The 27,049-nt window shown below is 37.1% G+C and overlaps 1 protein-coding gene across 1 annotated transcript in view; it reads left to right on the top strand.

Annotated features, from left to right (window-relative positions):
- erbb4a (erb-b2 receptor tyrosine kinase 4a) overlaps window positions 1-27,049 on the top strand; it is a 197,300-nt gene that overhangs the window by 39,428 nt on the left and 130,823 nt on the right. Inside the window, exon 2 of the mRNA XM_056453846.1 lies at window positions 10,104-10,199. Coding sequence (XP_056309821.1) covers window positions 10,104-10,199 — 96 coding nt within the window. The remainder of the gene's footprint in view (window positions 1-10,103; window positions 10,200-27,049) is intronic.

Genomic DNA, 27,049 nt, shown 5'->3' with positions numbered 1-27,049 from the left:
CCATCCCTTTATGATCACAGTGTACCCATGTTCTTATGGCTACTTCCAGCAGGATAACGCACCTTGTCATAAAGCGCAAATCATCTCAGACTTTTGTCTTGAACATGATAATGAGTTTCCTGTACTCATATGGCTTTCACAGTCACCAGAACTCAATCCAATAGAGCACCTTCGATGTGGTGGAACGGGAGATTCACATCATGGATGTGCAGCCGACAAATCTGCAGCAGCTGCGTGATGCTATCATATCAATATGGACCAAAATCTCTAAGGAATATTTCCAGTATCTTGTTGAATCAATGACAAGAAGGATTAAGGCAGTTCTGAAGGCAAAAGTGGGTCCAACCCAGTACTAGTAAGGTGTACCTAATAAAGTGGCCGGTCAGTGTATATAATAGAAAAAGAAAAGGGAGGGTGGGAGATGCATGCATGCAACAAAATGAGATGTTTTTTGCCCCTCAAAATTGAACCAGTGAGAATAACTCATCTGAACTCACTCTTCAGGCATCACCTCAGTATAATGCATGATGGCCTTCTCTAAATATCCATTATGTAATATCCATCCCATTCTCTGTGTCCTCGAGCATAGAGAGACAGAGAAAGTTTGATCAGAACTGAACGGTAATGTGTTTTGTGACATGACGTGTAATTGATTATGACTGTGGTAAGTTTTAGATGGGATGTTGGCTTTTTTGTAAGGGAGTGACGAGGCTTTTTTGAGACACAATCTCTGCCTACATAAAGCATTTCTAGCCATATGAAGCCATCGTACCCTGCCTGACATATGTTATTATAAAATAAGATTACAGATGTGCAATGAAATTATCCACATATGGTGCGAAGGGCAATGCAAACACACGATGATACAATGTCTAGAGAGGGAGTGCGCAAATAATTCTTATGACAGTTTAATGCATGCAAACATCTGTCAGTGCCACATCTGGAGCAGGTGGCATTACCCAGGACAGAAACACTCTTACGCTGATAAGCACAGAGGCTTGTGTTTGGGGTTTGATATTTTTGGTGTTTTGTTGTATACACAAGAGCTTACGATGCAGTAGATAACAGACAGAATCCTGATGCCTTCTCCAGTCAGAGCTTTTCAAATCTAAACTACATACATCTTTCATTCTGAGCATGGCCTTTAAAGTCTCATTTAAATCAGTATGAGTGTTTTGTGTGGTATCTGTGCGTCCATTCATTCATTTTTTATTCATTCATTCATCCTTCTTTCATCCCTGCCTCCCATCCATCTATTCATCCATTCATCCATCTGTCCATTCGTCCTTCCTTCTTTCCTTCCTTCCTTCCTTCCTTCCTTCTTTAATGTCAACTTTCCTTCCGTCCATCAATCCAACCTTTCTTTATCCCTTAATTCTACCACTCATTTATTCTTTCTTTTCTTCTTTCTTTCATTTCTTCCTTCCATCCATCCATCCATCCATTTATTCTTCCTTCCTTCCTTCCTTCCTTCCTTCCTTCCTTCCTTCCAAAATTATACTATTCATTCCTTTCTTCTTTCCATCTAACCTTCATTCATTCATTCATTCATTCATTCATTCAATCATTCCTCCATTCAATCATCTATCCATCCACCCATCCATCCATCCATCCATCCATCTATCCATCCATTTATTCTTCCTTCCTTCCTTCCTTCCTTCCTTCCTTCCAAAATTATACTATTCATTCCTTTCTTCTTTCCATCCAACTTTCATTCATTCATTCATTCATTCATTCATTCATTCATTCATTCAATCATTCCTCCATTCAATCATCTATCCATCCACCCATCCATCCATCCATCCATCCATTCATCCATCCATTCTTCCCTTCCTCCTTTATTCCTTCCTTCATAATTTTACCATTCCTTCCCTCCTTCTATCCATCCATCCTTCCTCCCTCCCCTCCCTCCCTCTTTCGATTCCATCCATCCTTCCTTCCTTCCTTCCTTCCTTCCTTCCTTCCATCCGTCTGTCCGTCCATCCACACTTCCTTCCTTCCTTCCTTCCTTCCTTCCTTCCTTCCTTCCTTCCATGCTTCCTTCCTTCCTTCTTTCCTTCTGTCTGTCTTTCCTTCCGTCCTTCTCTCCTTCCTTCCTTCCTTCTGTCCGTCCGTCTTGCTTCCTTCCTTTCATCCATCCATCCATCCATCCATCCATCCAATCTTCATTTCATCCATCTATATTTTTTTCCATCTTTTCTTCCATCCATCCATCCATCCATCAATTTTTCCATCCATTCGTCAATCAATTTATTCTTCATTTTTTCCTTCTTTACGTCATAATTCTTCTTCCTTCTTTACCATAATTCTACTATTCATTCCTTCCTTTCTCACATCCAACCATCCATGTATCTTTCCTTTCTTTCTTCTATCCATCCAACCTTCCATCCATCCAACCTTCCTTTCTTCCATACATCCATCCATTTATTTTGCTCCCTTTCTTCCATCCATCCATCCACCCATCCATCCATCAATCCTTACTTCCATCCATCAATTTATCATCCATTCATCAATGTATCATCTATTCATCCATCCATCCATTTATTTTTCTTTCTTTCCTTCCTTCCTTCTAAATTTTTTCCTTCTATAATTCTATCTTTCATTCCTTCCTTTCTCACATCCAGCCTTCCTTCCTTCCTTACATCAATCCATAAATGTATCCCACCTTCCTTTATTTCTTACTTTCTTCCATCCATCCATACATACGTTTTTTGGTTGATAAATGCCTGTAAATCTTCAAACTTTAAAACAAGGCTCATGTTGGAAGTTAGTCTAAATGAATCTTGCTTTTCTTTAACATATCAGTGCACAAAAGGTTATTTGGCATTCTGCTGTTATTCTAAAAAATATGTCAACATGGGAAATGAATTAGCTTCAAACAACTTTATAAGGTCTTTACGTTTTAGTGTGATGAAAAATGCAGTAAGAAGAAGGAGACCATCTGTGTTTCCCGAATGCCTTCATACCCGAGTGCCATTTAAACTAAACACTTTTTATAACTTTATGATGAAGCGGGCAGATGCTAAACTATTTGCTTTGCTATTACGATTGTTGTTCTTCGATCTAGGCTACATGTGAGTTGATACTGACAGGTGTCATAGTCCCTAGATTCAGTTGCATGGCCACACAAAATGCGCGGACAGCTGTCAAGTCTTTAATCAGTGGAAACTAACTCTACCACCACTCCAGCGCACATAAACAAGCACATACTCACCCAGAGACACCCGCTTTCCCCCCCGAATCCCCTATGGAGCCTCTGACAGCTCTGCCTTGAGCTTGTAATCCATCTCTGGGAGCCACAACACCCAGTGCAATTATTCTTTCTTGCTGACTTTACCTGGAAAACATAATTGAAAGAAGCTGTTTTTTTTTTATTCGTACCACTTAAGGTAAATCTGTAAAGAGGAAAATGCGAGCCAGTTTCCTGATGTTATAATGACACAAGAAATTAATAGATTGTCAAGGGAGAAGGAAAAAATAATAATTAAGTTGGAAACTGGGGAACTGTGTTGATTACTCTTTACAAACTTACTCGAGTTAACTTTTGTAATGACATGCTAATGGAGCAGTTAACATGCATGCAAAAAGAAGAGATATATTGTGTTGCTGTAACTATAAAGTGGTTTATTAAAGGTTAAATAGGTCAGGAGTCCCAAACTTTTCAACCTGCGACCGTTAAAATAACAATGCCAGTAACTCGCGACCCCTAATATCTGGCAGCTAGCTCTCTGCAATGCTCACATGGTCGCCCACTGAATCTAAGCAGGGCTGCGGCTGGTCTGTACCTGGATGGAAGAACACATGGGAAAGCTAGGTTGCTACTGGAAGTGGTGTTAGTGAGACCAGCAGGGGGTGCTCAACCTGCGATCTGTGTGGGTCCTAACGCCCCAGTATAGTGAAGGGACTCTATACTGTCAGTGAGTGCTGTCTTTTAGATGAGACATTAAACTGAGGTCCTGACTCTCTGTGGTTGTAAATAATCCCAGGATTATTGCAGAGTAAATAAAATCGGAGACCTCCAGCATTGTCTTACTGAATGACACACAACCAGAGCGAAACTGCTGCACATTAGCATTACAGAATGACTCTTTCTGCATTATCTTGAGGATTAAAGGTATTTATTTCATGTGTCGTCCAACTCCGTAGTGTATGAGTGTGTGTATGTGAGAGTGTATGGATATTTCCCAGTACAGGATCACAGCTGGAAGGGCATTCACTGTGAAAAACATATGCTGGATAAGTTGGCAGTTCATTCTGCTGATGAATTAAGGGACTAAGCCAAAGGAAAATGAATGAATGAATGTCCTGCCATGTGCTGTTGCATATTGCAATTATTTCATTGCAGTGCTTTCAATGTCCCCAACTTCAGAAAACCTCTGCAGAACTCGGCAGTTAGGTCCATTTCTTTTTATTTTCATCAGCCTTTCCTTTTCTCCTCGTTCTTGCCCTTATATCTATCCTAACCTTTCTTTGTCCGGCCTTTTTTTCCGTCCACAGAGGTTTGGAGCCCTTTAAAGGGTCGGTCAGATTTGGAGGGGGAAGGCCATTAAACAGTTTTTCCATCTCTTTTCTCTGTGTGGCAGTCCTAGTGTGTGATGTTGTCCCACGATGACTCCATTGTGCCTCATTGACAAAGTTGCTGTCAGTCATTGGTAGGTGAACAGGAGAATCTATGAGTGAATGAGTGAGTACCAGAGCCAGTAATGAGGAGACGCTCTGCAGTCAGATCTTTAATCATGTGGATAAACAACCAACGGGATAGCTGGGGTCTGTAATATTTCAATATATTGTGCAAAATGTTTTCTGAGGTCACAGCTAAAATGTGTGATAGAGTTTCATCCAAATAAACAGGGTTTTTGTTTTAAGTCTTAGGAATTAATCTTGCAAGACTTACTTTAGCTCAGACTCATGGTAAAAACTAGAAAACTAGGTGCTGGATCAAATTTCAGAGGTTCCAGATGCGGCTTGTTCCGGCACAAATTAAGCCCTGCTAACAACCACATAAAAATAACATGGTAACCAGTCTAAAAACTCTAGTAACAGTAATAGATATTAGTAAGCAGTTTATAAATACAGCTGCAAATGCTCTATTCTTATGTTATAAGCATAAATGAATAAATACAAAAATCAAATTTGTTAGCCCTACTATGATTTTTTTGTTCTTTTATTCTTTTAAATATTTCTCAAGTGATGTTTACCAGAGCAAGGAAATTTTGACAGTTTCTGTTTCTTATTTTTTTTCTTTTTTTTTTAATCGGGAGAAAGTCCTGTTTCTTTTAGCTTGGCTGGAAAAAAGTATATATAAATTTATATATATATATTTTAGGGTCACTATTATTAGTCTCCTCAAAAGAAAAAAAAAAAATAAATAAATAAATAAGTGGAATTAAAGCAGAATTTATTTTTTCAAAATATTTTAAGGTCACTTTTTTTTGCCTCCTTAAAAATAAAATAAAATGCAATTTAAATAAATAAATAAATAAATAAATCAATCAATAAATAAATAAATAAATAAATAAATAAATAAATAAATAAATAAATAAATAAATAAATAAATAAATAAATAAAGTGATGTTTACCAGAGCAAGGACATTTTGACAGTTTTTTTTCTTATTTTTTCTTTTTTTTTATCTGGAGAAAGTCCTGTTTCTTTTAGCTTGGCTGGAAAAAAAGCTTCTTTTTTATTTATTTTTAGGGTCACTATTATTAGTCTCCTTAAAAAATAATAATAATAATAATAAATAAATAAATAAATAAATAGATGGAATTAAACAAAAAAAAATTCTAAATATTTTAAGGTCACTATTTATTAGCCTCCTAAAATAAAATAAAATAAAATAAAATAAAATAAAATAAAATAAAATAAAATAAAATAAAATAAAATAAAATAAAATAAAATAAAATAAAATAAAATAAAATAAAATAAAATAAAAGTAATTTTCAAAAATATTTTTTAAGGTCACTATCATTAGCCTCCTTAAAAATAAAATAAAACGCAGTTTTATTAATGATTTAATGACTGAATGAATTAATTAATTAATAAAGTGATGTTTACTAGAGCAAGGACATTTTGATAATTTTTTTCTATAATATTTTTTTTCATCCGGAATCTTGTTTCTTTTAGTTTGGTTGGAATATAGACAAATTTACATTTTTCTTTTCTCAAAAATATTGTTTTCAAGGCCACTATTATAAGTCCCCTTAAAAAAATCAATTAAATTAAATTCAATTCAATTCAATTCAATTCAATTCAATTCAATTCAAAAGTTTCCTAGTTAACATAGTTAAGCCTTTAAATAGTACTTTAAGCTTAATACTAGCATCTTCCAAAGTAACTAGTAAATATTATGTACTGTCATCATAGCAAAGAAAAAAAAGAGAAATCAGTTATTAGAAATCAATCATTAGAAATCATTAAAACCGTTATGTTTATAAAAGCTTTCTCTATATTTGGAGGAAGCATTTTTGTACTCGTCAGAATACTTTGTGAGGTGTAAAGTAGTGCATTATGCAAGGAAGTGGTATAAATAAAGCAGCTGGCACACTCAGACACATGAAGTCGTTCCAGCCCCAGTGATTGTTTAGGATTAATGGTGCAGTCTCCAGTGCATGCTTTCTATGGAAACTCAAGTAGTCGGAGACAGGCCCTTGTGTGCGGCTGTTAGTAGAGTAGACAGGAACACCAGAGCAGGGTGATGAATGGCCCAGCGCCGGCTCACAATCTGCTCTGACAGTGGCTCTCATCGCCTGTGTTAGTCAGCGAGCATGCATGTGTGTAAGAAACAGAGATATTAAGATTGTGAATAGCAAAGGTTTCCAGCACACTGTCTGTTGTTTTTTGTGCGGCACGATGGCTTAGCTGTTAGCACTGTCCTCTCAAAGCAAGGTCGCTGGTTCGAGTCCCGGCTGGGCCAGTTGACATTTCTGTGTGGAGTTTGCATGTTCTCCCAGTGTTCACGTGGGTTTCCTCCGAGTGCTCTGGTTTCCCCCACAGTTCAAAGACATGCGCTATAAGGGATGAGTTATGAATTGGATGAACCAAATTGGCCAAAGTGTGTAAATGTGAGAGTGTATGGGTCATCCTAGGTGCTGTTTAACGGAGAGAAGATTTTTTTAAACACATTTTAATAAAAATAAATAAATAAAATTAACAAATAAACACAAAAATAAATAAACAAATATAACAAATAAACAATTAACCAAATAAATAACGTAAAATAAATAAATAAATAAACACCAAAATAAATAAACAAATAATAAAACAAAAAAATTAACATAATCAATAAATAAAAAAACACTAAAATAAGTAAACAAATAAATAAAACAAATGAACAATTATCAAATAAATAAATGAATAAAATAAACAAATAAGCAAAAAACAATTAACCAAATAAATAAAATAAAGTAAAATAAAAAACATCAAAATAAATAAACAAATACATAAAACAAGTAAACAATTAAAGTAATAAACAATTAAACAAATAAATAAACAAATAACACTAAAATAAATAAACAAATAAAAAAACAATTAACAAATTAAATTAATAAGTTAATAAATTAAATTAAATTAATAAGCACCAAAATATATAAACAAATAAATAAAACAAATAGTTAATTAACCAAACAAACAAACAAATAAATAAATAAATAAATAAATAAATAAATAAATAAATAAATAAATAAATAAATAAATAAATAAATAGTTTTTTATTCCAGATGGACTAAAACAAATGATAATACTTTCTTCTGAAGAAAAAAATATTAAGAATATTGTGAAAATGTCCTTGCTTCATTATAAATACCTTGGGGAATATTTGAAAACGAATAAATATGTTAAACATTTTCCCTTCAGCTGTTTATTGCAATTCTAAGAAACACTCATCATTTTAAGGGAAAGGTCTCACTTATTAGACTCAGTGTGTGTCACATTTCTGCCTTTATTTACTTTGTATGCTTGTTCACATTTACAATTCTAAGAAAAGCACTCAAAAGTGTTGAATATAAAGTCAGAATTTGTAAGAAAGCCTATTAACTCACAACTGCTGTTAATGTCTCACAATTCTGACTTTCTTTCTGAGAGTTCAGGCAGAGTATGTGCCCCATGCTGTCCTGACATTATTTTTCTGAGAATTAGGAAGAAAAAAATCAGTATTGTAAGATAAAATGTCAAAATTACCAAAATTGTTGAAGAAGATTTGTATGGCTCTTTTTCATCAAATTAAAATGAATGAATGGGACTATGAGACATGAAGTATAAAAGTAGTCAGAGCATTATATTTCAAGTCTTTCTGAGTCAAATAATAGCTTTTGTGTGTGTGGAATATAGGTTAAAAATTTCACTGAAAATTATCCCAGTTTTCCATGGCATTATCACAAAAGTAGCAATAACTGATGGCTGATGAATTGCACTTTTGAGTCAAACACATCAATGAATCACTGATGCAGTTTACAATACCGCTCTGGATGATTCATTCATTAATATAACTCAAGAATGAAACATTTTATAAGGCACAGAAGCCCTATAAAGGTAGTCCTTGCATTATATTTCAAGCATTAAAGCCTAACAATAGCTCCAAGTGAGAAAAAGCCTAACGTTTTTGGTTTGTAAAATCATATCCATTCTGAAGTGTTCATGAGACACAAGCTATGTTTCTATCCACCTATTTTTATGCACATTTCGGATATGCGTATAAAAACGGTTAATACAATTTTTTATTCGATTAGAAAAGATGCATATAGACTACGGTAAAAACACTTTTACCGAACAAATTCCAGAATGTGCATTAAAAAAGTCATATGATTTTGTTATAAGAGATCATGTGATGATAAAAATGTTTGTGAACGAGCAAATCAGCAAGTCGTAAAACATTTGAGAGGTTGTTTTGGTCATTCTGAAATGCCTTAATCATTTCAATATTAGTGTTATTATATTATTAATTGCCTTCAGAACTGTCTAGAGCATTTGTTCTCTGTGTATCATGCCTTCAAACACCACCATGCATTCCTTGCGTGTTGTCTTCTGAGGTGTAATTCGTTTATTAAAAAAAAGAAAAGATTCACGCAGCTTCTACTGCAGCAAATTCCGTTTTTACTGTTGATATTTGGCATCAGCAAATCAGGAAGTGACGATTTTGCTCTCTTTGACTCAGTGGATGGAAATACTGCTTTATTTGCACGTCTTTTATGATAATTAGCATATTTGGATGGAGCCATAGCTAATGATGCATAAAGGATTTTCTTTTCTTTTGTCTTGTGAATCTTTTACTTTTTTCAAATTAGATTATTACGTTTCTTGGCTGGATCTAACAAATTCAGTCTTACTCACAGATTAATTTAATTCAGACTCTTTTGCTTTGATAATATTCAGAAGACCTGGAATATACAGTTAAAGTCAAAATTATTAGCCCTCCTGTGATTAATTTTTTTTTTTTTTTTTTTAAATATTTCCTAAATAATGTGTAACAGAGCAAGGAATTTTTCACAGTATTTCCTATAATATTTTTTTTTCTGAAGAAGAAGGTCTTATTTGTTTTATTTCGGCTAGAATTTTTTTTTTTTTAGTTTAAAGTCAATAATTATTAGCCCCTTTAAGTAATACTTTTTTTTCAACCCAAGATTGTTCTGAAAGCTTACCCCTATATACATTTCTGGAGTGCACCAAATACGTTCCAGGAGCTACGTTTTTTTTGTAGTTTTTGTTTTTGCAAATCCACCTAAGGCTGCTGTGTGCACTTTTTCAGATCACAAATTTCTCCTGTGAGTGCCATTCGCACCTGCTGTTCTCACGTAAATCCACCATAGGCCACTGTTGACTGACTGACTGACTGACGATCGATCGACTGACCCTCCCTCCTCCTTCCTTAAACCCAACCAATAGTGTTTTCAAAAGCATCAATTGACCAGCTCCCACCCACTTCTCTAAACCCAATCAACAGTTTTTTAAAAGCAATCCAGAAAAACAAACGCCATTGCCTGATTTTTACCATGTTTTCATATTTACCACTTTCTCACCCTGTTATTTACTTGTTTATTTTATTTTTTGGCTTCTATTTCTGTCTTACCTGATTTCTAGAACAGTTTTTTTCCGAACCCTGTCTTTGCAGTCAACTCCGCTCTGCGTCTCAAATCCTCTGACGATGAGCTTCTAGACAAACTGGTAACAGCGAAAAGGCTGTCTAACATGGGTAACCAGTCCGCTGGTAAGCGCGAAAAGAAACCGCTTTGGATTTAAAGATGAAATGCAGCCATACGTTCCTCTGGCTAGATCACTTGTAATCTCCAAAGGGCTACATTTTAAGAATAAGCCTATGTTGTTGTTACTGCAGTGGTGGATTTAGGCATGGGCAACATGGGCAATATCTACTCATTTGAAAAGAGTTTTGAACTCAGTGTTGAAGTTAATGAGTTAATCAAATACTTCATTACTTCAACTTAAGTGAAGTTTCATAAACTAATTTCGAGAGGAGCACGTGATATGATTGAGCACGTCTGGCCACTCATCTGTAATAATCCAATCAGAGTGATCCTAGTTTACTATAAATGGATCATTTTCTCCCTACTGTTCTATCTTCGTTTGGAAGAATCCCCCCTTCCACCCCATCTCCTCCTTTTCCTCCCTTTTCTAAAGGGGGAGCTCTCGAGACCTACCTGATCTCGGATCTCCTGATATGCTTATCGACCGGGCGGGAGCCCTGGGCTCAAATATATCCGAGCTCAGTGTTCTCTCCTGGGACAGCATGCCAAACCTGCTTTAAACACCAAGCATATCTAAGTGGGAACTCTTGAAATGGAGTAAGTTCACAGTACTCATATGGATTAGTTTTATTAACTCAGACGGTTTGAAGCAATCGTTTTCCTCAACAGTTTGACTTGCCTTAACTTATTGGGTTTTACAGTACTCAGTTGGTTTGAGTTCTCTTCATTCATTGGGTTTTACTGTGCTCAAATTGCTTCGTTTACTTATATGGATTAAGTTCACAGTACTCATTAGGATTAGTTTTTGAACTTAAATGGTTTGTTGTAATCGGTTTCCTCAAATGGTTTGTTACCTTACTTTTTGGGTTTTATAGTGTAGAGCGCCAGTTAAGCTTGCGACGGTCCTGGTCTACAGAACAAACTATTGTTATACAATGATTTGCCTAATTACCCTTACTTGCCTAATCAACCTTGTTAACCCTTTAAACTACATTTACACTAGTATCTTGAACAATATTTAGTAAAATATTATTTACTGTCATCATGGCAAGGATATAAAAAATCAGTTATTAGAAATGAGTTATTAAAACTATTGTTTAGAAATATGTTGAAAAAAAAAATCTTAAAACAAAAACTGGAGAAAAAGAAATCCATCTGTATATTTTTCATATTGACTTATTTGACCACGTTTTTGCATCCTTTTCATCAGGATGTCTGCATTGGTGTTCTTTTAAAAACTTGTCAAAGTCTGGAACTAAGTGAGGTTGAGTAAGTGATGGAAATATTTTCATTTTTGAAAGGTTCCTTTTACGATATGTAAATAGCATCCAGGATTAGCATATCCCTTCTCATAAGAAGGGCACAAATAAGTTCCCTCTGTGACTCATCTGTCACACTCATCTTAAGGTTGTTGGATAAAAAAAAATCCCACCCATTATTACAGCTGTCTGCCCTGCATATCACACACACTGCTGAATACAGCTGACAGATAGACAAACCGAATAATTCATCCTTAACATTTCTGACATGCTGATGCGCAGACTGAAAGCCATGTGGTTTAAGGCCTTGATTTACTTCAAGCAGTATTGAAAACCAAACTGGTGATAAAATTTAAATCACAAGCACTGTAAAAATATCAACTTTAGTTTCTATTTCTCCAAGATCCACTAAGATTTAAGATAGAGATATAAGTCATATATCTCACTAAAACGAGAACACTCATCAACCACACTGAACTCTTGTTTCATAGTATTGATATTGATATTAATGTTCTTTTGGTAAGACTTTTAACAATTCACACCATCTATTACCTGGCTATTATTACAATATAAACTGTTTATTAGCACTTATAAAGTATAATGTTATGTTTTATCCCTAATCCTAACCCCAACTACTACCTTGCTAACTATTAATAAGCAGCAAATTAGTAGTTTATTGAGGTAAAAGTCGTTTGTAGTATGAATTGAACATGAAAATAAAAGGGTGACCGTTTGTTTTGTATGCAAAACAAAGAGTGATGTCATTTCTGGCCTCAGCAGTAATTACATAACCTTTTTTTCCACCTCTATATCATCAATGGGTCATTTGGCTAATGCATGGAAAAACAACAGCAGGGGATTTAGTGTCATGCTGGGACTGAAGAATAACAGTGTGATATGCTTGTGTTATTGCATGTGTCATTATCACTATCTTGGCAGAAATGCATTTGTTTACACAATGGAGAATCATATGTGCTTGGATTCAGGTGCATTATTGCAATTGCAGTAATGAAACTAGAGATTATTACACTTCTGAACTGATATATTTTGGCCTAAATGTGATTTTAAGTTCTTATTGCGAAACTCAAGTGCAACAATTTCCTCTTTAACTTTAGGTTTTCGCAATAGCCTGAATCCACTATCAAATATTAGATTATCAGAATCCGGAAAAACCAATAGATGAAATTAGGTATATTGCAGGATATAAGCGATATTGGTAAAACATAACCTTACACAAAAGAGCCTGAGTCAAAGGAAGCAACTCAGTCAGCATGCTGAGACAAAATATGTTCATGCCAGATGGATTTCTCCCCAAAAAAACAAAAAACGCAGTGACTTTACCGTACATTACGGCATTAAAACGTGCCAGCTATGATGTCACCTTGACTCTTGAAAGGTATTGCTACAGATCTGGCGTGTGGAAATGAGCTCATACGTGAACAACAGGAATTGAACTCATTACATATGTACATTTAATATTCTAAGTGAGCGTTTTAACCTCTGCGGATGGTTAGCTTTCACCTCTGGTGTATTAATAATTCACACTTTTGGATCATGCATTATCGGCTCAATAGAGGTACATGCTAATAGATGCATTAATGTTTTAGTGATTCAGGATGCATAGAATGTGGTGGAATTTGTTATTCAAGATCACACAATGAGATTTATGTTTGTTTATCATAATATTTTTGGGTTTGACTAATATAATATAATATAATATAATATAATATAATATAATATAATATAATATAATATAATATAAAATAATATAATATAATATAATATAATATAATTGTTATGAAGCGGACAGGAGACAGAGGTAAGGAAACGTTAGGGTGTTTATTGAATGACAACAAGGAGCACATGAAGGATAGCCAGGAGGATCAGGAATGATGTTGGGGTCTTTTCCTCCGTGGCTGGGTAACAGGAATACACGAGGATGGACAGCACACACCAGATACAGCTGACAGAGGATGACACAGACTTGGAAGGACTGGAAGACAGGACGATTCGGGAGGACCAGGAAGACTAAGAGGAATACAAAGAGAACAGGTAAGTAAATCGTTTGTTTAGCTGAGGATGACTACGCTGAGTGGTCGCTCAGTTGTCCGCTTTCGTCGAGACGAGCCCGGACAATGAGCGACTGGAGTGCTGTGCTTTTATCTGGTGCTCGTGAATGTGATGCAGCTGTGTGCTCATTAGAAGTCAGGTGATGGTGATCTTCGTGAGTGGGGGTCGTGAGAGCCTGACCAATCCATGACAGTACCCCCCTCCCCAGGGCCCGCTCCTGAGGGCCGACACCTCCGACGCCGTGGTGGTCTCCCTCTGCCTCTAGGCGCTGGGAACTCAGGGTGGCTCTCATGAAACTCCACCATGAGACTAGGATCGAGAATATCAGCTCTGGGAACCCATGTCCTTTCTTCGGGGCCGTACCCTTCCCAGTCCACCAGGTACTCCAACTGGCCACCACGACGTCGGGAACGCAAGATCTCCTTCACTGCGTAGACGGCTCCTTCTTCTAGGAGCAGTGGAGGAGGGGGTTCCTCTTCGTGGTCAGGCTCTGTGGAGGGAAGAACAGGATCGTGATAGGGTTTCAGGAGTGATACGTGGAATGTAGGGTGAATACGGTAGTGAGAGGGTAATTGTAGTTTGTAGGTGACGGGGTTAACCTGTTCCACGATGGTGAAGGGACCAACAAATCGGGGACTTAACTTGCGAGAGGGCAGTCGCATGCGTATGTCCCGGGTGGATAGCCACACCTTTTGTCCGGGTGTGTATCTGGGTTCTTCAGACCTTCTTCTATCGGCGGTTACCTTGCTTCGACGGACTGCCCTCTGCAGATGTTGATGAGCCTCGTCCCAGACTCTCTCGCTCTCCCGGAACCAGTGATCCACTGCGGGGACATCAGATGGTTCGCCATCCCAGGGAAAGAGCGGTGGTTGGAAGCCCAGGACGCACTGGAATGGCGTGAGTCCGGTGGAGGGTTGCCGCAGTGAATTTTGGGCATATTCTGCCCAGCCCAAATACTGGCTCCAGGAGCTCTGGTGACCACTGCAGAAGGTCCTCAGGAACCGTCCCACCTCCTGAATCTTCCTCTCTGTCTGCCCGTTGGTTTGGGGATGATATCCAGAAGAGAGGCTGACGGCCACACCTAGGAGCTTGAAGAAGGCTTTCCATAGACGTGAGATGAACTGTGGACCTCTGTCCGACACAATATCTTCTGGAATACCAAATGACCTGAAGACTTGATTAAAGATATTGTCGGCTGTTTCAAAGGCTGTGGGAAGACCTTTCAGAGGGATTAGTTTGACAAACTTTGAGAATCTATCTACTATGACTAGAATACAGGTATTACCTTCTGACGAAGGGAGATCAGTGATAAAGTCCACTCCTAGGTGTGACCAGGGACGGTTCGGAATCGGCAAGGGATGGAGCTTTCCAGCGGGTAGATGACGTGGGCTCTTGGATTGGGCACAGTCCTTACAGCCCTGAACATATTGCCTCACATCCCTTGCCATGTTTGGCCACCAGAATCGTTGGGATACTAGCGAGAGAGTATTGTTGATCCCTGGATGTCCAGTGCCTAGCGAGGTATGTAAGGAGTGGATCAGATCTACCCGGTGTTCAGGTGGTATGAACTGCCGATGAGGAGGGCATCCCGGCGGAGCAGGGGCTTCCGGAGTGGTAACGACTGGAGGAGCGTTCCAGGTGATCGGACAAATGGAGATGTGTTCGGGAAGAATCTTCGTTGGGAGTTCTTCATGATCGTGATGCTCGTGTAAACGAGAGAGAGCGTCTGCTCTTAGATTCTTGGGTCCTGGACGATAGGAAATGGAGAAATCAAAACGTGAGAAGAAAAGTGACCATCTGGCTTGACGTGGACATAGTCTCTTGGCCTCTTTGATATATTGGAGGTTTTTGTGATCTGTGATCACCTGGAACGGATGTTTGGCTCCCTCCAACCAGTGACGCCACTCCTCCAAGGCTAGCTTGATTGCTAGCAGCTCCCTGTCTCCTATGCTGTAATTCTGCTCCGCCGGGCTCAACTTCCGAGAGAAATAGGCACAGGGATGCAGTCGGGGCGGTGTATCATGATGTTGAGATAATACTGCCCCGACGCCGGTGGTGGATGCGTCCACTTCCACCACGAAAGGAAGATTTGGGTCAGGATGAGTCAGGAGTGGGGCCCTTGTGAACTCCTTCTTAAGAAGGCGGAAGGCTGCGGCTGCTTCTTTGGTCCACTCCAGTCCTTTGGGTTTACCCTTGAGGAGATTAGTGAGAGGTGATGTAATCCTGCTGTAGTCCTTGATAAACCGTCTATAAAAGTTAGCAAACCCAAGAAACCTCTGGAGCTCCTTAATGGAAGTGGGTTCTGACCAGGATAGAACAGCCTCAATTTTCTTCCCATCCATACGTATACCGGTTTGATCAATGATGTATCCCAAGAAATGAATCGACTTCTGGTGGAATGAGCATTTCTCCGCTTTGAGGTAGAGGTGATGTTCTCTCAATGTGTGTAGGACCTCCGCAACGTGTTGGCGATGTTCGGCCTCACTCCGGGAGTAAATGAGGATGTCATCTATGTACACTATTACAAAGTGGTGAAGAAACTCCCGGAGGACTTCATGAATGAAGTTTTGGAATACGGAGGGGGCGTTGACCAGACCGTAAGGCATGACCTCATATTCATAGTGGCCAGTAGGGGTCACGAATGCTGTCTTCCATTGGTCCCCCTCACGTATTCTTATCAGATTATACGCGCTGCGGAGGTCCAATTTAGTGAAGACTTTAGCTTCTCGGAGCTGTTCCAAAGCGGCTGGTACCAGAGGAAGGGGATATCGGTATTTTACTGTACCGTTATTTAGGACCCTGTAGTCGATGCATGGACGCAGCCCTCCGTCCTTCTTGGCCACAAAGAAGAAGCTTGAGGCGGCTGGTGATTTTGAGTGACGTATGTACCCCTGACTCAGAGCCTCCCTTATGTAATCTTCCATTGCCTGATTCTCTGGAAGCGAGAGCGGGTAGATCCTACCTCTTGGCAACTGGGCATCTGGAACTAGGTCGATCGCGCAGTACCATGGCCGATGCGGCGGTAGCTGGGAAGCTCTCTTGGGGCAGAAGACATCATGAAAGGAGCTGTACTCCTTAGGAATGTGGATAGACTGCTTCTCAGGAGGGCTCTCGACCGATGTTGCAAACAAAGAAATGGGGTTCCGACCTTGAAGAGGGAGATTTGGAAAACAGGTAGGTGTACATCCAGATCCCCATTTCTTTATCTCTCCTGTGCCCCAAGAGATGATGGGATCGTGCTTCACCAGCCACGGGCGCCCTAGAATGATGTCCATATTTGCACCCTCCAGAACCAGAAATTGAATCCTCTCTTGATGTAACAGCCCCACTTGAAGAAGGATGTCTTCGCATTGTCGATGGATACGGGTCGAAGATCGAGTGCACTGGGTTATCGGTTGTATCTGGTATATATGCGAGGACGCCTCAGTACGGAGGTGGAGTTGACGACAGAGGGATTGGGAGATGAAGTTCCCTGCTGACCCGGAGTCGATGAGGGCTGTGACAAGGAGAGAAATAGAGGCAGTAGTTATTTGTACGGTGGTAGTAAGTGGTTTACATTGTTCAATATTCGTACTGAATACACTCACTGAAGTCCGAATGGGACGAAGGGGACACTCCATACGGGTGTGTCCACTGACACCGCAGTATAGACACAGACCCCGGGTCAGCCTCCTCTGTCGTTCCGCTGATGTCAGTCTTCCAGACTCTATTATCATGGGTTCTGGTTCTGGAGAGGCTGTTGACTCAGGCGATTGGAGGAGTGCAGACGAGGGGGTGATGGTGTCCTGTTGATAGGAACGGAGACGATCGGAACATCGGAGAGAATGTTGGATGAATCTCTCCAGACCCATTGTATCATCTAATGTGGCCAGCTGGATTCGGAGAGTGGGTTCCAAGCCGAGCCGGTACGTGGTCAACAACGATCTCTCATTCCATCCACTTGCAGCTGCTAGAGTGCGAAACCGGAGAGCATATTCCTGTGTAGATAGAGTACCTTGCTTTAGATGATACAGCTGCTCTCCAGCGGCTACTTCCCCATCAGAACGTCCAAACACCTCTTTGAAATACTCCGTGAAGGTAGTGATGGAATTCATGACCGGCCCGGCTTGGTTCCAGATCGTCTCAGCCCATTTAAGTGCAGGTCCAGAGAGTAGTGATACGATGTAGGCGATCTTTGACTTATCTGTGGGATATAGAGAAGGTTGCATTTCGAATATGAGGGAACATTGTAACAGAAAACCATTGCACTCCCCCGCTCCGCCTGAGTAGGGCGCTGGTCGGGCCATGGGACTGGAAGGAAGGGCCGAAGAAGAAACTGTGGAGGCGGAAGTGCTCGGTGCTGGTGGTGCGTTGGAAAGTGGAGCTGGTGGCTGTAGAATCCGCTTCAACTGGTCCACCAGCTCTTGAAAGTGATCGAGGGTGCTCATGTTGTCGTCGTTATGGGTCCGGGCTTCTGTTATGAAGCGGACAGGAGACAGAGGTAAGGAAACGTTAGGGTGTTTATTGAATGACAACAAGGAGCACATGAAGGATAGCCAGGAGGATCAGGAATGATGTTGGGGTCTTTTCCTCCGTGGCTGGGTAACAGGAATACACGAGGATGGACAGCACACACCAGATACAGCTGACAGAGGATGACACAGACTTGGAAGGACTGGAAGACAGGACGATTCGGGAGGACCAGGAAGACTAAGAGGAATACAAAGAGAACAGGTAAGTAAATCGTTTGTTTAGCTGAGGATGACTACGCTGAGTGGTCGCTCAGTTGTCCGCTTTCGTCGAGACGAGCCCGGACAATGAGCGACTGGAGTGCTGTGCTTTTATCTGGTGCTCGTGAATGTGATGCAGCTGTGTGCTCATTAGAAGTCAGGTGATGGTGATCTTCGTGAGTGGGGGTCGTGAGAGCCTGACCAATCCATGACAATAATTTAATATAATATAATATAATGAGCTATTAATAATTTCGGGCTTTATTGCGATATATTATTATATTATATTATATTATATTATATTATATTATATTATATTATATTATATTATATTATATTATATTATATTATATTATATTATATTATATTATAAATAATATAATATAACATTATAATATAATATAATATAATATAATATAATATAATATAATATAATATAATATAATATAATATAATATAATATAATATAATGAGCTATTAATAATTTCGGGCTTTATTGCGATATATTATTTTATTATATTATATTATATTATATTATATTATATTATATTATATTATATTATATTATATTATATTATATTATATTATATTATATTATATTATATTATAAATAATATAATATAACATTATAATATAACATTATAATATAATATAATATAATATAATATAATATAATATAATATAAAATAATATAATATAATATAATATAATATAATATAATATAATATAATATAATATAATATAATATAATATAATGAGCTATTAATAATTTCGGGCTTTATTGCGATATATTATTATATTATATTATATTATATTATATTATATTATATTATATTATATTATATTATATTATATTATATTATATTATATTATATTATAAATAATATAATATAACATTATAATATAACATTATAATATAATATAATATAATATAATATAATATAATATAATATAATATAATATAATATAATATAATATAATATAATGAGCTATTAATAATTTCGGGCTTTATTGCGATATATTATTATATTATATTATATTATATTATATTATATTATATTATATTATATTATATTATATTATATTATATTATATTATATTATATTATATTATATTATATTATAAATAATATAATATAACATTATAATATAACATTATAATATAACATTATAATATAATATAATATAATATAATATAATATAATATAATATAATATAATATAATATAATATAATATAATATAATAGTAACTAAAATAAGTCTGGCAATGGAGTTGAGGATCCACATGCAGCTTTCGGTCCATCATGCAGGCAACGGTCAACAGGTACAAACTGAGTCATATAGACAATTCAAAGAGTGAGGTTGAAAGCAGGCAAAAGATCGGTGCAGGCGGCAAACAGTGTAAACAATAAACAAAACACGAGTCAAAATCACAGGAAGGCTAGACAAGAAAAAACACTTTGAAATGCCTACAGAAAACAAGACTCAGCAATGTGTGTGTGTGTGTGTGTTTGAGAGGTGAATATATAGTCCTGATTATCAGTCCATGGTAAATTGCCAGTGTCCGGATGATTGTCAGCTGTGGCAAGAATGATTGGAGCAATGACTTCTGGGATTTATAGTTCATTTAGTGGCAGAATTGTAGTAAGGGTGATAATGCACGTTTTACCAATAGTATCTGGATGCAGCCTTTATGATGCAAGCTGAGATTGCATCTCTCAGCAATGCTATGTCAGACACAATGCACGCAATGGAGCTAGTGACATCACTGTTACGGGTAGGGTTAGGGGTGGGGTTAGGTGATCCCATTAAAAAGCATTGCATGCAGCTCAGATTGCATTGCATCAAGTCTGCAGCCAGACCCCTCTCCGTTTTCCAGCGATATGCAAAGCCTAGTTCCCTGGTGATCATGACAGTAGTATAATATAATATAATATAATATAATATAATATAATATAATATAATATAATATAATATAATATAATATAATATAATATAATATAATATAATGTATTTTAACATAATATAATGTATTTTAACATAATATAACATTTTTAATGATGAGCATTATGTGTTTGTCTTATTAGTATATAATTATATCATAATACTGTGGTTAATATACACTTTTTACTTTTGGAAATTGCAGTGTTTTTAATTTTCAAGATTATACAGTATTAGTTAACAGGTTTTAAAAAACACTTGAAAGCATACACAAGTTCTGTAATTTAGCATCTAACGTGGTAGAAAACCCAATGTGTTTTTTCAGTCTTTCAGTTTTTCTTTTTTCCTCCATTGCCATTTATATTTTTATCATTATCCAATAGCAGTTTGACAGCAGGCGACATGGTCAGGGCAATGCCAGTGCATATTCTGAAATATATTTCACACTATGTGGAGTTTTCTGATTACACTTGATCACATTATTAAAATTCATGCTTCAAAATTACACTTTTGGAAAATTAGCCTTGATGCGCAGCTATGAACCCATAGTCATGCGAATATCCCTCCTGCATCGAGAGCCAGTATTATCATCTCAATGCGGCACTATTGCATTTCATTTTAAATATACTTTTTTTTTTGTCTCCTTACCATATAATATCTCTCTTCAATCAGCACAGAGCGCACTTTTCACTGCAGCAATATGTCTTCAACTATTTTATCCGGTGGTTTAACAGATTTAATCACACAGGTTGATTGCAATTGTGATTTTATGCTTAATAAATGACCATATTGTTATATTAAAGGGACAATTCACCCAAAATCAACAGTTTAATATATTCTTACAGCTGTTTCAAATATGTATAGATGTCAGTCTTCTGCAAAAGATGATACTGTGAAAAGTGTTGTGTCTTATTTTTGTCCTTATAATGAAATTACGTGTGATTAAAATATTACTGGACGCTGTTGGCTTTCAATGTATGAAGAAAAAAAAAACACACAGGTTTTCCAAATATCTTAGAGAGATGTAAAAAAGACCATTATACAGATTTTCTTGACATCTCCTGAGATTCTGTCTATTTATATTTCAAAATATATAATGCATTTCACATGAAAAAATGTTTCAAAGCTATGCTTTATATGTGATTTTAATGTGAATATATATATATATATATATATACATATATATAAATACAGTTGAAGTCACAATTATAGCCCACAAAACCCAATATCCCCCCCCCCACGCCCACCCTGGATTTTTTTTCCTTATTAACTGTTTCCCAATTGATGTTTAACAGAGCAAGGAAAGTTTCACAGTATGTCTGATAATATTTTTTCTTCTGGAGAAAGTCTTATTTGTTTTATTTCAGCAAGAATAAAAGCAGTTTTTAATTTTTTATGAACCATTTTAAGGTCAATATTATGAGCCCCTTAAAGCTATTTTTTTGTCTACAGCAGGGATGTCAAACTCAATTCCTGGAGAGCCGCAGCCCTGCACAGTTTAGTTCCAGCCCTGCTTCAACACAGTTACCTGTATAGGTTTCAAACAAGACTGAAAGACTTAATTAGTTTGATCAGCTGTGTTTAATTAGGGTTGGAATTAAACTGTGCAGGGCTGCGGCACTCCAGGAATTGAGTTTGACATCCCTGGTCTACAGAACAAACCATCGTTATACAATAACTTGCTTAATTACCCTAACTTGCCTAGTTAACCCAATTACCCTAGTTAAGCTTTTAAATGTCACTTTAAGCTGTATAGAAGTGTCTTAAAAATATCTAGTCAAATATTATTTACTGTCATCATGGCAAAGATAAAATAAATCAGTTATTAGAAATGAGTTATGAAAACTATTATTTAGTTTAGAAATGTGTTGAAAAAATCTATCTTTTAAACAGAAATTAGGGGAAAGATAAACAGGGGGGCTAATAATTCTGATTTCAACTGTATGTATGGCTGCCTTTCATCTTTAAAATGAGTGCTATGGGGCGGTATGATGCTGTTCCTTTTCACGCTTTCCCGCTGTTACCAGTTTGCCCAGTAGCTCGCCGTGTATGCCGCGTAGATGCAGAGATGCATCGACGGAGTTCAAGTAATCAGTGCTTTCAAAAACATTATCGGATGGGTTTACGGAAGGAGAATGATGGTGGTATTGGTCAGTCAGTCAATCGACAGCGGCCTCTGGTGGATTTATGTGAGAAGAGCAGGCGCAAATGGCACTCGCAAGAGAAATTTGAGTTCTCAAAAAGCATACACAGCGGCCTCTGGTGGATTCGCGACCACAAAAAATGCAAAACAATTTACCTCCTGGGACGTATTTCACGATCTCCAGAAATGTCTATAGGTGTACATATCAATAAGGAGCCTGAGTTGCCTAATAAACAGCCAATATTTTAATAATAGACAGGTAAAAAGCCACTAGTTGATAGTGAGAATTGGTTCCTATACTAAAGTATAACCAATAAAATGACATAAATAAAGAATATTATTGAATTCATGCACTGTCATTGTCGTTCCCTGTCAGATGTGCGTCCCATCTGCACGTTTGCACAACATATTTCCCTTTGAAAACATATTTGTATGATGCATATTTCCACGCACGCCTATAATGAATGTGTAGACGCAACCCTTGAACTTGTTCTTTTTCAACATTGTCAACCAAACTCAACCCTGTATCTACAATTCCCCAAACGTGAGAGCAGAAGATGCGTCTTCTTCCCGCGTTTCACTCGCTGATTCACGTTATTGCACTTGACAGAGTTCATTTCCAAGAGGAAACCATCAAACTGCCTGCTCATCGCTTGGGATATTATGGTCAATTTTGATATGAACAGCCCCACTGCAAACGGGAAACACATTACATTCGGAAAGCCTGGAATGCATATGCATGATTATATCTATTACAAACATCAATTTCCATCACATTACTCAGCCGAATGTTCGCTGTCATGTGCACTACGCCTCTGTGCAGATTTGTTGCTTCATATACTTCATACCAGAAGCAAAAACGCCATCGGTAGGTCCAAGTTTGATGGATTGGGAACATAATTTCACTCCCAAACATGGTTTCCGTGCTTCAGTGACCTCCTACAATAGCCGTCCACCTGAGATATGACTTTTACTACATTACACTCGGCAACTGTGACTCCTAATAAGAATATGGATTACTGTACGGATCTGATTTATAGTCGCCTGATTATATATTGGCTGACCGCATCGTGTAATGTCCACTTCATGTCATATTTCTGCTATTTACATGCTTCTTTTTTGCAGTTTAAGCACACTGGTATTGATTTGAGGAGATGAGAACTGAGGTTCATCACATTAAATAGGATGTCGGGGTCTTCGATATCCATATCTCAGCAGTTGTTTTGAAAGCCGATCTATTAGGTTAGGACTATTTTAAGATGAAAAAAGTAATTGTTCTATTTCACCATTGAGAAAAAACATGATTTTGTGTTAGATGTGGTTTTTCTGTTGTTTGTTTTGTGTGGTAATGCCAATACATTTGAACAGTGCATGACAAGATTACTACAGCACTGTCTGTTGTAAATGTGGTAATCCTATGTTACTGCTGTGAGAACATACAGATGTTAAAACTATATGTTCCCTCTGCCACCACATTTGTCACCGCCTTTGCGGCAGTAAATGCGCCTGCAGCTTTTGACCACTGGGTGGCGCTTCAATTATAGACTAATGCTGCGGTCTCACTAGAGTTTGAGCATGCAAATTTCTATTGTAGGGTGCTGCGAAAAATACGGGATTAAACAAGATGATGAGACATTTAAAAAAACGAGTGATTAGTCCATATTTTACATTTCTTTCCAGAGAGGTCATGTTTTGATCTTCGATTGGTCTCCCACAATCACGTGATGCGATTTTGTAGGTCAGAGTTCACCAAGCTTGAACTTTCCAATGCAGCAAACTACACAACTTGTCAGACGAGCTTGTGTTTTCAGTCTGACGCATTCGCGTGCGTATGAACGGAAGTCTATAGGGCAAAAAGTGTTGTGTGTGACCATGGCTTTAGTCAGCTGAAATATCAACACACAATTTTCAGCTTTGCCTTTTCACAATACTAGATAGGACGATACTGTATGTGTACTATAATCACAGGTACTGTATGTGATGTGTTCAATTATTTTGGTTGTTTTGGTTTCCTTAGTAATAAACATGTTTTTGCACTATACTGTATGTTTAAGAAAAGATGTCTGCAAAACACGGAGAGAAGCATAGCCGTTAGGGTAAAAAAGAAGATCGATTTAAAAATCCTTTAGTTTTATTTAAATTATGAATAAAATCTCAAAATATGCAAACAAATAAATAAATTAAACGCTGATTGTAATGGCATTCGTTACAACAACACAGGACAAGATGTGTTTAATAAAAGCCAATCAATTGTCTCTCATTCTGAACGAATGAATGTTTTCATAATGGAAAACGCGTTGTTTTGTTATTTCATCTTTATTCACAGGTAGCAGGGTATTTTTCTGTTTGTTCACATCCCTTCCCTTTGTGCCCCCTGGTGGTATAGTTGCAAACTGTTATTACACCTAAAAACATTTTCTTAATCCTATAGTCCCGCCACAGCATCACGTGCAGCAGTAATGGTCATATTGAACTGTCACCCACTGTAAACTCACCACACAACAATTGAGCGGGGCAAAATATGACAGGAGTACTAACGCATTTTCTAGTGTACGGTATTGCGAAAAACAAGCGAGCAAACAAATAAACAAACAAACCAAAAAAAAAAACTATTGGATGCCATCACATTGGACACCTTAATGTCAAAACAACCTCAAAAAACACATCAAAGATCAAATTGACATCTAACATTGCCATCAAAAAAAAAAAAAATCAAAAATTGATTACAGGACTGTACTGCATTTTTGCGACTGTATTCATGCTACTGTATTATTGAAGCCAATGTTATATGTCAATTTAAGATCAAGGTAATTTAATGTTTTAGTTTACACGTACATGCATTGTAGAGATACAAAATCCAGTGTAATTTGGAATTGGAGCTTTCAGATGAATACAATTTTTCGTTTTTATTAATACTAGTAATAGTTTTTCTTTCGTATATTTTGGTGGTTAAAAGGGCATCAGTGTATGGATGTCAAATAAACGTCAAGGTTTTGATACCAAATTGATTTGCGTTTTTACAAGTTTTTTAACGTCAAGCTTTATGCCAATTTGATTTGCAGTATCACACATTTGAGCAGAACTAAATATGACAGAATTAACAAAGCAATTTCTGTTGTACAGTATTAAACATATTTACCATTAGATGCTGTAAAGTATGTGTTTTATATGTTGCTTTTGTATGGTAGTGGCAACGCATTGCCATAAGAATATTACATACATTCATTCATTCGTTTTTTTTTCAGCTTAGTCCCTATATTAATCCGGTGTCACCACAGCGGAATGATCCGCCAACTTACCCAGCACATTATTTATGCAGGGGATGCACTTCCAGCTGCAACCCATGTCTGGGAAACATCCATACACACTCAGTCACACTCATACACTACAGACAATTTAGCTTACCCAATTCACCTGAACCTCATGTCTTTGGACTGTGGGGGAAACCAGAGCACCCGGAGGAAACCCACTCAAACGCAGGGAGAACATGCAAACTCCACACAGAAACGTCAACTGACCAAGCCAAGGCTCGAACCAGCGACCTTCTTGCTGTGAGGCGACAGCACTACCTACTGCTCCACTGCGTCGCCAAATATTACATACAGTACAACAAAATTTTGTGGTAAATACTACATAATGTGAAAGTAATACAACACATTACAACAAGAATATTGCAGGAATATTACATCCCATACAACAAGATGCTTTCGTAAAATGTCCCCAAAACAGCACAGTGCTTCACAATTGGGACCGACTCTAGCTTTTTTTAGATACAAGATAATCAATTACTTACTTTTTCACTTAATTGCATTTTAAAATTGTTTTGCTGTTTTAGGTTTAATAAGATTTAATCCTATTTATTATTTTTATTATCATGTGAAGTCTTATTTTTTTATGTCCTTCTTGTAAAGCACTTTGAACAATTTAATTGCATTTAAATGAATTTAAGAAAGAAAGAAAGAAAGAGAGAGAAATAAAGAAATAAAGAGAAAAAACAGTTAGCACATTACTGTAGCTTCATGTGGTCCTTTTGATATTTTATTAAGCAGAAATAAACCAAGACAGTTTTTGTAAGGACATTTTCTCACCAGGAAGTGTAAAAAGAAACGTTGAGATCATTGCAGATGTCCTTAGAGTCAAATGGGGCTGGTGTCACTTGCTGATATTGCTTTAATCAATTGCATATATTAAGGTTTGTGATGGTGAATGATGATTCGGGGCAGACTGGAGTTTTTAGCATGAGGAGAGGGCGTCTCACTTTGACCCCGTCAGCTGATGATGGATGAGGGACTGCTGCGATTTCATTGGCTGAGCTCTGAGCCGTTAAAGCAATCGCCACACAGTGTGTTCGCTCACACTTTCTGGACTGAGAGGGATATTTTGTTGCAGAGATTACACAGTTACTCCAAAAAGGAGTTTGAGCAGCTAGGTTGTTGTTAAAAACTTATGATATGTCTACATGACACCGTTTTAAATGGACAGTTTTTTTTTTACAAGATATATACTATATTTACTATATATATATATAGTGTGATGATCTAAACTACTAATATGTGTTTAATCTATTTACCTATAGTCTATAATAATGACTCAGAGTGTATGTTATGGAAGCCTAATTCTGCTACTGATTACAAAAATCAAAATCAAAAGGTTATTACAGCTTTGTTTAATATCAGAATACTGATGTTTTCTCAGAATTGTGAGATATAAACTTAAAATTGAGAGTTCAGAGAA

Source organism: Danio aesculapii, chromosome 1 (genome assembly GCF_903798145.1).
Source record: "Danio aesculapii chromosome 1, fDanAes4.1, whole genome shotgun sequence".
In the NCBI taxonomy this organism is placed as follows: domain Eukaryota; kingdom Metazoa; phylum Chordata; class Actinopteri; order Cypriniformes; family Danionidae; genus Danio; species Danio aesculapii.
The sequence above is the reverse complement of the archived record's forward strand: the minus strand, read 5'-3'. Positions and strand labels throughout refer to the sequence as shown.